Source organism: Octodon degus, unplaced genomic scaffold (genome assembly GCF_000260255.1).
Source record: "Octodon degus isolate 3935 unplaced genomic scaffold, OctDeg1.0 scaffold00199, whole genome shotgun sequence".
Taxonomy (NCBI): Eukaryota; Metazoa; Chordata; class Mammalia; order Rodentia; family Octodontidae; genus Octodon; species Octodon degus.
In genome coordinates this window covers 3,347,374-3,364,075 of record NW_004524775.1, presented here as the reverse complement: position 1 = coordinate 3,364,075, position 16,702 = coordinate 3,347,374, and the positions used below count along the sequence as shown (strand labels likewise).

Genomic DNA, 16,702 nt, shown 5'->3' with positions numbered 1-16,702 from the left:
CTGCTACCAACCTAAGTCCAAGGAGTATCTTTTTGGGCTGGGAATTTGGCTCAGCGGTAGAATGCTTGTCTAGAAAGCCAGAAACCCTGGGTTTGGACCTCAGCACCAAAAACAAAAAATAAACCTCTCCTAAGAAACAATTCAACCAAAAAATGCAATAAAATAAAATTTTAAAAAGACCAAAAACAAGGCAACCAAGGAGGCTTTTCACAGGGAATGCTCTTGCAGGAAATTAGTCTTGTTGGGGAAATTATGGACAACATGAATGCTAGGGTAAGTATTCCCCTCTAGGGGCAGTTGTACAATAACTAAAGCAGAGTTAGATGCTCCAGGAGAACTTAAATAAATGGCTTGGGAGGAGAGGCAGTAAATCTGAAAGAAAAAATAATTCTGCTGTCCTGCACAGTGCCCTGTTACAACCCCTAGTGCAAAAACAGGGACAAAAAGCCCACAGGTATGAAAGGATGAGAGGCACAATTGGAATGGAAAATAAAAGAACATGAGATACTCCAAACAGAAAATTATTGGAACTGAGTGACAAATCTAGAAAATGAAGCAAAGGGAGAGAAGTTTAAGTGACAGGTATTTGCCATTATAATTGAGTCAATGTTCCATACATTAATTGATATTCATCAAAATTTTAATAATTGGTAATTATCTTTGCAGTCATAAAATATTTAATCTTGAATTCTTAGGTAAAAAGACAAAAAAAATTTCTCGAGCAGTTACAGCTAATTAAACCTAAATAATATCTAAAGATTGATAAACCTAAATATCTAAAGATTGAACAAATGAAACTAGATTTTTTTTTTTTTTTTTTTTTGGCGGAACTGGGGATTGGACTCAGGCCCTTGCAGTTGCCAGGGAAGCGCTTATTCTGCTGAGCCATCTCCCCGGCCCCTCTACTAAATCTTTAAATAATAATTCATGCATGCTCACAGAATTATTTGTAGAAATATATGATGGACTTGAATAGTCAGTCTCACCCTTTTTAATACAAAAAGACGCTTAGTTGCTTACTAGGTGCGTCGTTTTTTTAAAAAAGGTATCAGGGACAGGGAGATGGCTCAGTAGAATAAGTGCTTGGCTGGCAAGCGCAAGGGCCTGAGCTCAATCCCCAGTTCCGCCAAAAAAAAAAAAAAAAAAAAAAGATATCAGTAGTGCCAATATGGAGGCTTCCTGAGAGGATTAAGTGGTACATAAATAAAACAATAAAAATAGTTTTGCCCCATAGTAAACTTTGGATGACTATTAAGTATTGCCTGAGGAGCTACAGGGATCAATGTATGATGGTTCTATGAATCATATTCAGGTTTTACAAATTCTCTTCATAGGGCTGGTGAGATGGCTCAGTGGTCTAAAGCACCTACTTAGAACAAGCTTAGCAAAGCACAGGGACCGCAGTTCAATCGCCCAGCACCACATGCCAGCCAGCCCCGCCCCCTGGTGGGCTGAGCTGGCCACACACACAAATAAATAAAATTTAAAAAAAAAAAAAAAAAAAAAACCTCTTCATAAACTGTTAACACCATCTTACTGATTTTATGAATATGTCTGGTAGTGTGCTCCCCCCTACCCTGGTACCAGGGATTGAACTCAGGACCCTGTGCTTGCCAGGCAGGCGCTTATTCTATGAGCATTCTTCCCGGCCCTGGTAGTGTGCTTTTACTCTGTTTTGGATTTAGAGCTTAATCCCACAGTACAGTAATTAAAAAATTGTTGTGCCTCCTTCTTATCCCCATTTTCCTCCATGGTCCTTTGGACCCCTGACTGATGTGCTTGGTCCCTTGGTTGCCCACCAGAAAGGTCGCAGCGTTAGGGGAGAGAAGCAGGACTTGCAGCTTCTCTGTGCCACCCATCTGGGCCAGCACATACTCCATAACCTTAGCACCCTGACGGTCTTGGAACTTTGTAAATGTTACGCAGAGGTACATTTTGTGTCTTAAAGCTGAGTGAATAAGGTCAATTCTTTTTCAGTTGTCCATGAACTCTTTCATGCCTCTTAAGTTATAAAATCACTGTTAATTTACTGCTATACAAGAAAGTTTGGCTTGGGAAAATTGCTCATATTTCCATGTTTGTGAATTTTAATCTCCTTTGAAGTAAGTATTGTGTTTTTTTATCTGTAGCTATTTACGGTACTTGAGTTTTTATATAAGTAGAATATTTATCATGTCTGGGTGTAACTATCCCCCACATCTATGAAAGTTTAAATTCATGTGTAATACTATATATCTGTTTGTATATTATAGGTAGTTCTGGCTTTGGTGCTTCCCCTCTTCACAGATTTGGTGTTTGCCTCTAGGAGGTGCCACTGCCTGTGTTGTGAGTGCACATTTACAGCAAAAAATTTTCCAACTTTTTGGTTTCAAGCTTTGATGGTCTTTAAAATCAGTGAATACCCTGAGAGCTTTTTTTTAAAATGAGGATTATGAATAGTGCTACTTGTTATATTACAAGTGAAGCTGTGAAAAAAAATATTAGTTTTATGGAAAATATAACACCCCCCCCACACACACACGCTCTTTAGTGATGAGTGGCTGTTGGCACATGTCCATAGATCTCCTTAAGGTCAAGCTTAATAGCAAGAGTCTCACACTTGCTTCTGTTGTTTCTGTTAGAGCTTTTAGAAAGAATTTGGAGCTAGGGATGTAGCTTAGAGGTAGAATGCTTGCCTAGTGTTCTTGAGACCCAAGATTCAGACTCCAGCACTGCTAACAAAAAAAGAAAATCTGGGGCCGGGGAGATGGCTCAGTGGAATAAGCGCTTCCTGACAAGCGCAAGGGCCTGAGTTCAATCCCCAGTTCCACCAAAAAAAAGGAAAAAAAAAAAAAAAAAGAAGAAGAAAATCTGGGCTCACACATAGTTGGAAAGACTATCTTAAAAGTGTTTTCAGGTAATAGAGGTGGTTGTTCTTTGATATTATACCAGAGTTAGTTTCTTGTTATCCTTTTTGTCTTATCAGTAACATTTGTTGGTCTTTCACTTTGAATAAATCTTTTGTTCGTGAATAATTCTGTAGCTTCCTACATTAGGTACTTGGAAAATAATAGTTTGCTGATTTGTGAAGATCTTTCAAATGTTGATTCAATATCAGCTAATCACATTTCATTGATATCACCACTGATCTCACCAAAAACACTCAACTGTAGACACTCGTCCCCTTTTTTCTTATTTCAGTGCTTGCATATTTATCTTTGGTGATGAATGTTTTTAGTTGCTGGACTATCAGGTTCACTTTGTTCATTTTTAAGAAAATATCTGCCATGTACTTCAGTAGCAATAGCTAGACTATCAGTCATTCTTTCAAATGAAGGTGTCTTGTGAAAAAGATAGTGCAGCCAGCTCAGAGTTCAGCAGCTGCCCAGGCCGTTTTTCTTTAGACAGTTGTCATTTCTGTGTGTGCAACAGGGGTGCCTCATACATGATTCCCAGTTAGTCACAGGACAAGATTTAATAAAATCAGTGCCTTTTACCCTAAGAACATGATGAGAAGCGCAACTACCAGTAAGTAGTGTTTGATGCCACTACCTTGTGTGGCTGTCAAGGCTCTAGCTGTTTTATACACCACTACTTTCATACCACTATTGTTTTTGTCAGTATGATTTTTTTTTTAAAAAAAAGCTAAATAATTTGTTAGTGTTATTCTGAAACCAGTTTTGACCTCCATAGGGGTTCCTGGACCAAACTTTGAGAACTGCTGGTTTAGATCGTGGATTTTGCTGTAGTCAGACTACCTGGACCGAATCCCAGCTCCATCACTTATTAATTAGCTTCATGACAGTAAGCAGTTACCCTGATAACACAGCCAGACAAACATTATAAGAAGAGAGAAAGCTACAGACCAATATTCCTCAAGACCATAGGCCAAAACAGAAAGGTATTTAAAATAAGCTTTGCTGTATCATCATCACCTTTTAATTTGGTATGTGTATTTATAAGAGTTGGCTCTGACATTTTTTAACTTTTCCCCACCCCTTCAACAGTCTTTTTAAGTTTATTTGAAGAAAAATTTGGTAACAGTAAACAAGGAATGCTTTTCTTCCATGTTTTATCAGTTAAATTCTTTATGGTCATTGAACATAGACTCATTTGTAATACACTTGTTCTGAAGTAACCTAACCTGCATTTAGGAGGTGGTGGTTGCTTTTTAATAAGGAAGAGCCTGTTAACTGCCGTCTGCCTTGTTATTTATGCCAAAGGGCCAGTTGCTCTCTGGGAGAAACGGCACGTGGGGCTCTTGCATCTGCTGTGATGGATCACTGCCTCCACGTGGCTCCCAGACAGCTGCTGGGGGCTGACTAATGCTGCTGCCTTGGTAGTCTTTAAATTTTAGGTACTTAAAAAATAAATTTTCTCCCCAATTAGGCAGCAGTATCTTCATTGTAAAGAGTTTTTAAAGTGTAGAATTTTAGAAGTACAGAAAAGATACAAAGCAGGGAAAAAATCATTACTTTTGCCATCATAGGATATGATCTCTGCTGCCCTTTTTGGTAACTAATGGATGCTCTTTTAGTCCTAATTAACATATTATTATAATATATATAAAATACATATTTTGTGATTTCACTTGGTACCAGCATTTTTCCATCACAAATTATTTTAAAATAATGATTTACAGCTTTTGTTATTAGTATGTGTCATAAGTTTAATAAGTCCATTCTCCTGGTGGTGAACAGTTAGCTTATTTTTAGTTTATCAACCTTATAACTATCCTGTGAAGCATACCCTTTGTATATTAGTCTTCTTTTTCTGATTATATTCAAGTTCTTTTTTATTTTAAAAGATTTTTATTAAAATTATATTTTTTTAATCCAAGTTCTATAGAATATTCTTAAAGGAGAATGGCTGGTTGGAAGAGCAGTATTTGTTTTTCACTGGGCTCTTGAAGTGAATTGCTAAATTGCTTTCCAAATGATTGAACTGATTTCTCATTTAACTAGAATTTTGCCCAACTCTTCTAATCTTCTGCAACAGAATCAATATTATGTTAAATGCTTTTTAAAGCCATTGCACAAGTTAACATCTGAACTTTAAATAAAAGTTTAAGTGGTTAGAAATTAAATAGTAAAACAGCCCGCAAAACCTATAATGTGTGTTTCTCATTACTAGTAGTCTCAACTTGACAGAGACTAAGAGATGTCCTTAACTTTTAGATGGTGCAATCTTCAAAAAAGTTCCCTTTCAGTAGGAATTCTTTATACAGGGGTTATCAAAATATATGGTGAAATTTTTATTATAATTGAAAAGAGCACTGTCATTAACTCCCTCAGAATACTTTCCTCTTGCTTGAAATGTGCTACTCCCATCATTTTTGCCACTTTCTGGAAACCTTTATGTCTTTATAAAGTATAATAAAAAATACAGTAAGCACAGCTGCTAAATGCCATCCAGCGAATAGATAAGGTCATAAAGTATTACAGTGTGTATTCCCTGGCTCCAGCACCAGGCAGCATCGCACTTTCTTGAAGTCAGAGGACACAGAGGCAGCCACACCAGCACACTAAAGATACTTACGGGAAGGACATCCAGGGCTGTTTCAGAAAGCGGCAGGAATGGTGGGATAAGCATGCGCAAAGTGAGAGGGACTCTTGTGAGGGCAAGTAATGGCTGTGTCTTTTATTGTAACAAGTTTTAAAAATGTAAACATTAACTGGATTGTTCAGTTATACCTCATGCTTTCTTAGTCAGGACAGTCCCTTATGTCAAGCAGGTTGGAGATGACAGTTCAGTATGGCGTTGGTCTTTATCAGCCCTAGGTCTTGGATCAGTTATGCAGAATAATGTGAAAAGGGTATAATGAGGAGGTTCCTTTATTATGAAAGGAGATTTGGATAATGTACAATTGAAGTACCTGAGTTCTTTGCTAATTCTGTGTAAATTTCAGGTGTACACCAGAGGAACATGGCTCAAGAAACCAATCACAGCCAAGTGCCTATGCTTTGTTCCACTGGCTGCGGGTTTTGTGGAAACCCTCGCACAAATGGCATGTGTTCAGTGTGCTATAAAGAACATCTTCAAAGACAGAACAGTAGTAGTGGTAGAATAAGCCCACCTGGTAAGTAACTGTGTTAAAACACAGCAGTATTCTTAATTTGCATACTTTTGGGTAGTCAGTGCCTTTTTCTACTCTAACACTGTATTTGCATACCACCTTCATCAGTGAACTTTCTTTTCTCACATTGTAATGATCAGTAGTGGTGAGTCAGAGATAAGAGTATCCCCAGCTCTTTGTAAATATTATGAGGTCATTCTGTAGTCTTACTTGCTGTGCCGTAAGAACTCATTACCTTATAAAAACAGAGGCACACCTCCATTCAGTGTAGCTGTCTGGGACAGTAAGGGTGTATGAGCTGTAAGGGGACTTTAGTTCTTCTAGCTGCAGACTCTTTCGAAGCCAAGCTAGTTGAGAAGCAAAGAGTATCGGATCTTAGAAGATTTTACATAGCCACAGCCGGCCTTAGAGAAAGCCTGCCTCCATTAGGAAGGAAGAACGTAGTTACCCACATGAGCAATGTGCAGCACCCATTCACTTGGGCTTTTATGCCTTTTTGTGTGAAAGGGTTGTCCTGGAGCTGAGGTGGTCTTTTGTTCCAACAGTTGTATAAGAAGGGTCGTGAGGATTCTGAGTACAAGCTTTGCTAAGCAAAAGCATCAGAGCTATTCAGAGAGGGTAGTTTTAATATAGGTAAATACCTAATGTGTAGGTTAATGAAAGTACAAGCTGTTACTTAGTTCATTTAAATTATATGGAGTCTTATAATTGTTTCATGTTCAAGTAAAAATCTAGAACTATTTCATCAAAATCTCAAAATCTTCAGGCTGAGATCAAATGAACAGGAATTGCTTTTAAACTAAATAATTGTCCACCTTTGTGTCTTATGAAGAATACTCCAAGTAGAACCTAATATTAGTTCCTTATGAACCTAGTTGTGAATTCAGCTAAGTTATCTTTTACTTTAACATCTCATTTGTACACTGAGACTTGGAAAGTACTACTTGTGAGTTAAAGGCTTGAGGCTTGGGTAATAGTCCTAAGAAGTAGGAATGTAGTTTATGAATATATGCAGTTTATAAATATGGTTTTCTTCTTGGTTAAAATTTTTTCCAAAGATAAAGGAACAAAGGAGGAGGAAGGGAGGGGAGAAAGAAAGAAAAGGAAAGGAAAAACTTTAAGAAAAAAGTGTTTAACATTTTGGGGACTGAAGGGGTAGCTCAGTTTATAGCCTGTACTCAGGGCCTGGCTTCAGTCTCCAGCGCCAGAAAAGCAATTTCATGGCAAGCTACAGTATTACAGGATTTTAACTAAAAGGGATGAAATAGGCCAGCTGTGATTATACATGATTATAAGCCGAGCACTCTCGAGACTGAGGCAAGAGGATCACAAGTTAAGAGTTTGGCCTGGGCAAGGTAGCAGCTGAGCCCTGTCTCGAGAATGTAAAAAGGGACTGGGAATGTAACTCGCCCTGAAGATTCACTAAAAATAAATAAATAAAAAGTATGAGCTGACATACAGTAAGACAAAATCCATATACTATATGTTATGGAAGGTTGATTTTCATTTTTTTAGATCAGGTCTTGGGCTGCCCAGAATGTAGACTCACTAACATGGCATCGGTACTGTTACAGCGGCCTCTGTCAGCAGTCTGCCGGAGTCACTACCGGCTCAGTGCACAGGTGGCAGCATGCCAGAGGCCCCATCCGCGCTGGCCTCTACTTCCTCCTCTGTGCAGCCGAGGTAAGGTGGGCGCTGCTGGTGTTCTGTGGTGACGGCGTGGGGACTGGGAAGCTTCACGAGCTGGGAGTGTGCCCATGTGTGCTCACTGTTTAGCAGAAGCATTCTCTTATTTTTATGTGGGGGGCTTCTGTGCCTTTGGTTTCGTTTCCAATTGTCCTTTTCTTTATTCCTCCCTATACCATATCCTGACCCACTCCTGAAGGCCTTTAGAAGCACACTGAGTCAACTCTTTAAATTGCAACCTTATTCCCTGGCAAGCCCAAGGGCCTGAGTTTAATCCCCAGTTCCACAAAAAAATACATACATACATTGCAACCTTAGTCTGCAAGAATTAGTGTTTTGCATTTTAAAAAAAGGTCCTGTCACATTATCTTCAGTACCATGATATAGCATTCCCTGTCTATGTTTTTAACTCTGAAATCTGAGTTAAGAAGATGTTTGGTTTTGCTGTGACAGAATAGCACTTGCAGCTTTGCTTTAGGACCTTACATGTGGCTTTATCGTGCTGGTTTTCCTGTCATGGATTCATGTGGTACTTGAAATGCGCAAAGGAAATTCACTGTTGCTTTGTTTCCAAAGCATAGATTTGTGGCCCACATTCTTTTCTCCTTTCACAACCCTATGATTATGTTAGAAACAGTTACCTCTGTATACTATTATTGATCCACTCAGGTCGCTTCACTTATTTATTATCTGCCTTAGTTAATAGTTTACATGTGGACTGAAGTAACTCAGACACATAAACTTAAATATGCAGTTTCTCTGACATGAAAAGCTCAACATATATATATATATATATATATATGTATGTATATACACATATATACATATATAACATATATGCATATATGTAAAACATACATATATAACATATACATATTATGTATATTTATATAAGGTATGAAATAAAAGGTAAGAGGGAGGAAAGAAAGCTATTGCGATCCAGAGAAGAGAGTGTATCTAGAAGTATAGCTTGACACACTTGGAGGCTGAGATGGGAGGATCACAGTAGTACAAGCCAACGTGGGCTACATAAGTGAGTTCAAGGCCAACCTGCACTACGAAATGAAACCCTGTCTTTAAAAAAAAGTGGCGTAGTACTGTTGATTTATGTGTTCTTAAATATTTTATATGTTGGCCTATTAGTCTGGTTTTCAATCTGTACACATGATAATTAAGTTATATGGTTTTATAAGATAGATAATCTGATGCTAGAAAAATAAAGGGGTGGGGGAGGGAATTGAAATGTGTTAGGTACAGGTACAAACTTCCTACAGCAAACATGTACTAATAAAAGTTTAAGAAAACACTAAATATATTCACATGTGGCGATCATCTTTTCAGAAATACTTCATAGTGCAGGAGCAGGCACCTATAGTGCTAGCACTGGGGATGGTGGCATGGTAGCATCTCGAGCCAGTAGTCTAGGACAAGTTGGAGCAAGGTAGTGAGATTCTGTCTTATAGCAAACATTTTTTAACAATAAAAATAATAAAGGTTTATTTTTAAAAATTGAAATGTTTTTGCTTTTCTAGCTCTGTATCAAATCAGCCACTGTTATCAGAGTCTGTAGCATCTTCCCAGGTGGACAATACATCTGTAGACAAAGCAGCACCTGAAAACGAAGATCTGCAAGGTTTGTATATGAACCAGCATGTATTTTTTTATCAGCACTTGTGTTGTAGACCAGACTCTAGCCTAGGTAGATGCCTAAAAAATCAAATGTTTAAAACGTGTTTATGTTTTCTTTATGAACAGAATATCATATAACTTCAAGAATTTGACTGAAATGTTGGATGACACTTCCTGTTTAACATATACGTACCAGGGCCGGCCAGGTAGCTCAGAAGACTAAAGCCACTTGCTTAGGCAGATGCAGGGACCTGAATTTGATCCCAGCATGCTGTGCTGGCCCCACCCCTGGAGTGCTCTGAGATGGCGACTGAGATTGGGCACGGTGGCACTCTCCTGTAATCTCAGAGTTTGGGAGGCTGAAAAGAGGAGAATCACAACGAGTCTGATCTGTGTAGTGAGACCCTGTACTAAAAAAAACATAAAAGATAGAATAAATTACATATATATAATCAATCACCCAAACTTCATTCTGTTTGAAAAATGTAATGAAATTATGTTGGGCACTGTCAGGCAGTTCTCTTTCGTTATTTTAGCCAGTTAAATCTTAAAAAAATGTTTCCTCTCCAAGCAAACTAGGGCTTCTGACTCGCAGGGAACCTGGTTCTTGTGGGTTGTTGCCTGGCTATTGCGGAGATGTTGTGCTTGGCTGGCAGGTGCTCCTCTTGCCCATCTGCAACAAGGCAGAGTTGTATCAGTTACCTGGGCTCACAGCTTAGGCCCCTGTGTTCTTCCCCATGCTGTTTATAACCCCACTGTGGATCAGCATGATGTGCGAAGATGGGAGTATGTCTGTGAAGGCCTTCATGTGGGATGGCAGAGGAGGCTGTTAAGTCTTCCCCCTTAGTCATGCTCTCCAGCGTGATGGCCAAGGAGGTCACTGAGAGAATTAAGCCCAAAGATGCGCATCGCCTAACTCTGCCCATCCCATTACTTAAAGAGACAGTGCGCTGCCCAGGGACCCTGGCCATTATGCATGGCATTCATATGGTGGACATCTGCAGTAAGCTAGCCCAACAAATACTTGACATAATTTGCCTTATGTGTAGATTTTCAAGTATAATCGGTGCTGTGCCTGAGGTCTGGAGGTCCCAGGCTGGAGGGCAGACATCAGGAAGCAGAGCTTAAGCCGTTGAACAGCTAGTCAGTTTCAGGCTATACAGGCCGAAGAAGACTTTAGGAGCCCTAAGTTGAGTAGTAGCTTTGAGAGATAAGTTGAGAAAGAAGAAACAGGCTGCTAATCATGAGAATGTTACATCTTATGACAGAACAAATTTTATTTATTTATTTATTTATTTATTTATTTATTTATTTATTTATTTATTTATTTATTTATTTGGCAGAACCCGGGATTGAACTCAGGCCCTTGCGCTTGCCAGGCAAACGCTTATTCTACTGAGCCATCTCCCTGGCCCCTGCACTAGTATGTTCTATTACAGCTCAGTCCACATTTAGTGATGTACAGGATTTAAGGGAGCAGATTCTACATGCTAGAGGACACAGAAGATGTCCCAGTGATTTTGGTTGGCAGTAAGTGTGACCTGGAAGATGAGCGAGGAGTTGGCAAAGAACAGGGCCAGAATTTAGCAAGACAGTGGTGTAACTGTGCCTTTTTAGAATCTTCTACAAAGTCAAAGACCAACGTTAGTGAGATAGTTTATGGCCTGGTCAGACAAATAAATAAAAAACACCACCCCAGTGGAAAAGAAGCAGCCTAAAGAGAAATCATGTCTGCTGCTCTAGACCTGCAGTCAGCAGCTGCTCTGAGCCAGATTATAGGAACGAAGAACTGTTGCCTAATGGGCAGGTGCCAGCCTGCCAGACTTGAGGATATAAGCCCAAAGAGGCTTCTCCTGTGTTATGTATTATGTGAAGGATTTAGATATTATATTAGTTCACACACGTTCGCAGGAGAAAAAAATTGCTCTGTGTGTATGTATCTCTTGGAAAATAAGACAGTTGTGTTTCTCCTTTGCAGTAGCAGTTATAACAGATGTGAAAAGAAATACGCTTGACTCTAGTATGATTATACAAAAGAGCGTGGATGCATTTCAAAGTTAGGTATTGCTACTGTAATCACATGATTTCATATTGATCTTTTTATCACGATTCCTCCCTGTCAAGCACTAAAAAGTTGAACCTTTATACCAAAATGATATCAATTATGAAGTTTTTCCTCAACTCATTACAGCAGATAACTTTTTGAGTCATTGATTTCATTTTATATTTAAAAAGTATGAAGTATCTGTCATTCTAATTAAAATTGTGCATAATGCTTTGGAAAAATGGGTCTTTTATAGGAAAAAACGGGGATAACTGATTTCTGTGGCTTCAAAGCTAAAATATATACTGAACTATCTCTAATATTGCTTCTTGTGTTTACTGTCAGATTAAATTGCAGCTTTTATGGATGATTAAGTTTTAGTACATTTTCCCAAAAAAAGCTTTGAAAAAAATTTGACATTTGAGGGTACAGTAGCTGTTATTATAGTCTGACAAAAAATAAAGATGGTAATTTGGTGAACTGATAACATGAAGTACTTTCGTAACATTGCGGTAAGTGTGGAACATTAGTTTCTTCCAACGAGCTTGAAGTAAAAGTAGTTAATTAAAAAGGTAGTCCTGATGCTATGTTAAGAAAAATTACAGTGTTTAAAAATTTGCACCAGGGAGATAATTCAGTGGCATAAGCACCTGCCTGGCAAGTGTAAGGTCCTGAGTTCGATCCCCAGTACTAAAGAGAAAAAAATTTGGACTCTTAGGGCTGCCTGTATATAGCTCAGTGGAACAAGCACCTGCCTGCCAAGCACAAGGTCCTCAGTTCGATTCCCAGTCCAAAAATTTTGTACTCCTTTTTTCATACATTATTTGAGTAACTTGTACTTAGTACTTAAGTCAGTGTTAATATATACCTTATAACAACTTTGAACTCATAATTTCAGCACAATAGAATCTTAAACAAATCAGGTACTGGTTTTACTTGAGTTTAAGGTTGGATTAGTTTTCAGCGTTTAAAATCTTAGTCTGGTTTTTAAAGAAGGTTTAACTTACATTATTGAATTAAGAATATTTACTTTTATCATGAACACAAACATAAATGTATGTGTACACATATACAGGTATTTATGATTTCACTGTTTAACAAATTCAGAGATTGTTTTCTTCCTCTATTTAATAAATGGGTGAATAGAAAAATCTCTCTTTGACTCAGTCACGTGCCTAAGCGCCTAGGTGCTGCTTGGATACCAGTATCCTTTCCCTGGGCTGTCGTGCCTGCCCACTGGGGTGCGGATGTGTGTGTGCTTGTTGACACATCCACCCAGCCTCCTCTGCTGCCTCTTAGTTTCCAGGGTAGGAGCAACTGGTTGGGCAAGCCCTGTGGTATCTGTTTCCCTCCTTATCGCTCGGGTGCGGCCTCAAGGAGGTTGTTTCAACTAGGCCAGCTCTGGTGATGGTGGTGGTGAGGAGTAACAGTTGAGCCTTTCCTTACATTGCTTATTGGGTTTTCACAGCAGCTCCTTTGTGTGTGTTCTGCTGATCCTCTCATAATTAGGATGTGCTGCCCCCAACTGGGTGGCACTGCTTTCTTTTTGCCTCTTGGCTCTGAAGAATTGTTCTCATGTTTAAATGAGAATTCAGCGTATTGTGGCATGTTTATCACTTACGTTTTTACTTTTAAAATAGCAGTGTTAGCAATGTAAGTCTGATTTCCACTTGATAAAAGCTATCTTTAAAAAAACGTAAGTATTTTGGTGTACTTTACACTGTTGTGCTTGATTGCCTGCATTATTAAACTTGTGCTTGCTTTGATTAACCTCTCAGCTCCTCAGATTTTGCTTAGTTCATAGTAAAAAAAAAAGGATTTAAAGATCTGCCTTCACATTTTGACACACACACTCCCCTTGATCACTTCTGTGAGCTTTATTTCTATAGGAAAACAATAACTTCGTCCACCTTATACATATTAAAAGTTACTGAGGGCCGGCCAGTTAGCTCAGCTGATTAAAGTGCCTGCTTAGGCAGATGCAGGGGCTGGGGATTCGATTCCCGGCTTGCTAAGCTGGCCTCACTCCCAGGACACACTTGAGGTGATTGAAACTGGGTGTGGCGGTGCATGCCTGTAATCCCAGCACTCAGGAAGCTGAAAAACAGGAAGGATCACTATAAGTCCCATCTGTGTAGTGAAATCCTGTAGACCCTGTACTAAATACATAAAAATGAAAAATAAACGTTACTGAAACAATAGCAGTAAAATTAGTTGTATAATTCTTACCATAGGCGGCCAGGAAGAAGGGTCTGAGTTCAATCCCTGGTTCTGCAAAAAAAAAAAAAAAGAAAATCTTACTGTATATATTACCCAAGTGATTTGAGGGTTACTAAAAACTTAGGGTAAAAGAGTTTTAAAACTGAACAAGGGGGCCAAGGAGATAGCTCAGTAGAATAAACACCTGCCTGGCAAGCACAAGGTCCTGAATTCAACCCCCAGAACAGCAGGTTGGTGTGGTTCACGGCAGTCATTATATATATATAATCCCTTGGGACTAATTTAGGGAAGCTTATTTGGGTGAAAACTCAGGAATTTGTTCTCATGATGGAGAATGGATGAAAATAGCCAAAAATAACAGCAAAATTAGAGGACTAACAATTCCCATTTTCAAAATTTGAGACAAGGGAGTATAATCAGCTCCATGGACCTGGTGTGAGGGGCTCATGCAGAAGAGAGGAGGAATGAGGCACCCAAAAGAGCCACGTATCTACGGACAGTTGGTTTTCAGCAGGGATGCCGAAGTCAATCCATGAAGAGCGCTCTTCTCAACAGTGATGCCTTCGTGTATACACAAATGAGCTGGTCCTGTACCTCGTAGCATATACAAAATTCACATGAAACGTATCAAAGACTTAAGCAAATGCAAGAGTTAAAGCTGTAAAAACTTAAAAACAGGTATAAATGTTTATGACCCTGGAGGAAGCATTGATTTCTTGGATATGGCACCTAAAACAATAGCAACAAGTGAAAGCTGGGCATGAAAGTGCACCTATTGTCATCGCTGCTGGGAGGTGAGGCAGGCTGACAACCTAGGCACCGTAGTGACACCCAAAATAAAATTTATAAAGAAGCTGGGAATGTAGTTTGTTGGCCCCTGGCTCCACTCAACAAATAAAAAAGCAAAGAATTTGAACAAACATTCTCTGGAGAAGAGGAACAAATGACCAAAAAAGATGCTTACCATCATGAGTCATTAAGAAAAAGCATGGGGCCGGGGAGATGGCTCAGTGGAATAAGTGCTTCACTGGCAAGTGCAAGGGCCTGAGTTCAATCCCCGGTTCTGCCAAAAAAAAAAAAAAAAAAGCAAATCAGGCAGGTAGCATAAGCACCTACCTGGCAAGCCCAGGGTCCTGAGTTCAATCACCAGTACAAAGAAAAGAAAAGGCAAATCAAAACTCTATTCGTACCAGTGAGTACAGCTATACAATAGCAAGTACTTTCAAGTATAGCAGTCAGCCTTGATACATTGTTTGTGGGTGTAAAATGGAAAGCAATTTGGCAGTTTCTCCAGAGGTTACCTACAATTACCATATGACCTAGTGTTTTCACTCCCAGTTCCTCAGAGAACACAGAATGTGTCCTGAGCTGGGGATACAGGCCAGTGGTGGGGGATGTGCTTAGCACGCTCCAGTCCCCGGGTGAGACCCTTAGCACAGAGAGGGCAGGGAGGGAGGGAGACGGTGTCTGGCCCTGAGTGCTCAGGCAGCAGCATTCGTTCAATCCAAAACATGGCAGCACCCCAGATGACGGTGAACAGAGGACCAAATAGACAAGAAGTGGGACATCCAGACATGGCACCTCGTTCAGCCACAGGACGGGAGCTCTGATGTAGTCTGCTGTTGGATGAACGCTGCACTACTAGCCTAATAAAAGGACACAGGTGTAGAGACCGCATACTGTGTGATTCTGCTTATATGGAATATTTGGAGTAGGCCAGTCTGGGCATACGGGAAGATTAGTAGTTGCCAGGAGCTATGGAAAGCAGTGAGTTACTGTTAATCTGTGTAAAATTGGCTTTAGAGTGACCAAAGTACTAAATTAAGCTTGATTTTATAACCTTGCGAGTATACTAAAAATCACTGATTTCATAATTTTAAGTTTTGATATATTAATATCCCCTTCCAACCTCCCATTCCTCCAAAAAAAAAGATAGTAAAAAAGGGTTTTTGCTGGAGGAGAAGTTGAGACCAGTATGTAGGTAGGAAAACTGAAATTTGGGAAATAGGGGACAGTTGCTGGTTTAGGCCAGTGGCTGTTGGGACTGACCCTGGGAAAGCTGCTTGGAATCAACTGCTGAAAACTCACTGAGTCATTTTGAAGGGCTTTTTGTTGGGGAGCACGCTTTTTTTTGTTTCGGTTGTGGTAGTGGGGATTGAACTAAGGCCTCACCCATGCTAAACTGTTGAGCACTGAGCACCAGGCTCAGTTAGCAAGATTAACGCAAGTGTGTTTCCCAGACAGCTGCTACCAGAAACCCACATGCTCTTAAGAACTGCTCCTTACTATACGGAACCACTAGCCTTGTGTCGTCAGTCAGTAAGATAGCTGTTCTGTTGTAGTGTGTATTGCACTGGCTTTTAGAGAAGGAGTACTCTCCAAAATCTAAATTTTTTTTTTTTGAAGGTTTCAATTGTACTTTATTTCTTCAGTAGGCTATATTTTAATGGATACACAGCACTGTTACTTGGCATCAATTATGATTTCATTTAGAAATAATTTAGCTGTATCATATCAGCTGGCATGATTACTGATGTCTCCATTCCTTGGGGGTGACTCTGCCAACAGGGGAAAGGTTCCATTCTATTCCAATTTGTGTTGCTGTATAGGTCCATGCCATAGCATTACCATATTTGTCATGAAAATCAGGTGTACGTTTCTGGTGGCTCTGCCTTGTTACCATTTGTTGAATGCTTCGCACTGGAAAACGAACTAATGCGTTTTTGGCCAAGGGAAACATCGTGGAGTTGAAACCGTAGTTACTGCAGCTGCCGGCTGGGTGCAAATTACTTCCAGATACCCTTGCCTAATAAGGAATTTTTTTTTTTTTTTTTTCTCCTTGAATGCCTTCAGGGCACTTTTGCATGGCTGGAGTGTTGTGGGGATCGAACTACAGCAAACTGAGACTGCCAGCATTGTGGAAGCAGCCACTTAGAGAACTGAGCTAGGGCTGGGCCCCCCAAAATCTAAAATTAATTCTTTTCATATTGCTTACATTTTGAAATGATAATGTATTCCTGTCATTTACCTTTTTTTTTTTTTTTTTTTTTTTTTTTTTTTTTTTTTTT

General features: G+C 39.5%; 1 protein-coding gene across 4 annotated transcripts in view; it reads left to right on the top strand.

The window, feature by feature from the left end:
- Zfand6 (zinc finger AN1-type containing 6) overlaps window positions 1-16,702 on the top strand; it is a 59,856-nt gene that overhangs the window by 36,185 nt on the left and 6,969 nt on the right. For 2 of the 4 annotated variants that reach the window (XM_023704646.1, XM_023704647.1), the window contains 4 exons: window positions 3,673-3,880; window positions 5,888-6,058; window positions 7,630-7,738; window positions 9,274-9,374. In XM_023704646.1, coding sequence (XP_023560414.1) covers window positions 5,905-6,058; window positions 7,630-7,738; window positions 9,274-9,374 — 364 coding nt within the window. In that variant the 5' untranslated portion in view covers window positions 3,673-3,880; window positions 5,888-5,904. The remainder of the gene's footprint in view (window positions 1-3,672; window positions 3,881-5,887; window positions 6,059-7,629; window positions 7,739-9,273; window positions 9,375-16,702) is intronic. The other 2 variants (XM_023704645.1, XM_023704644.1) reach the window with 1 other exon arrangement.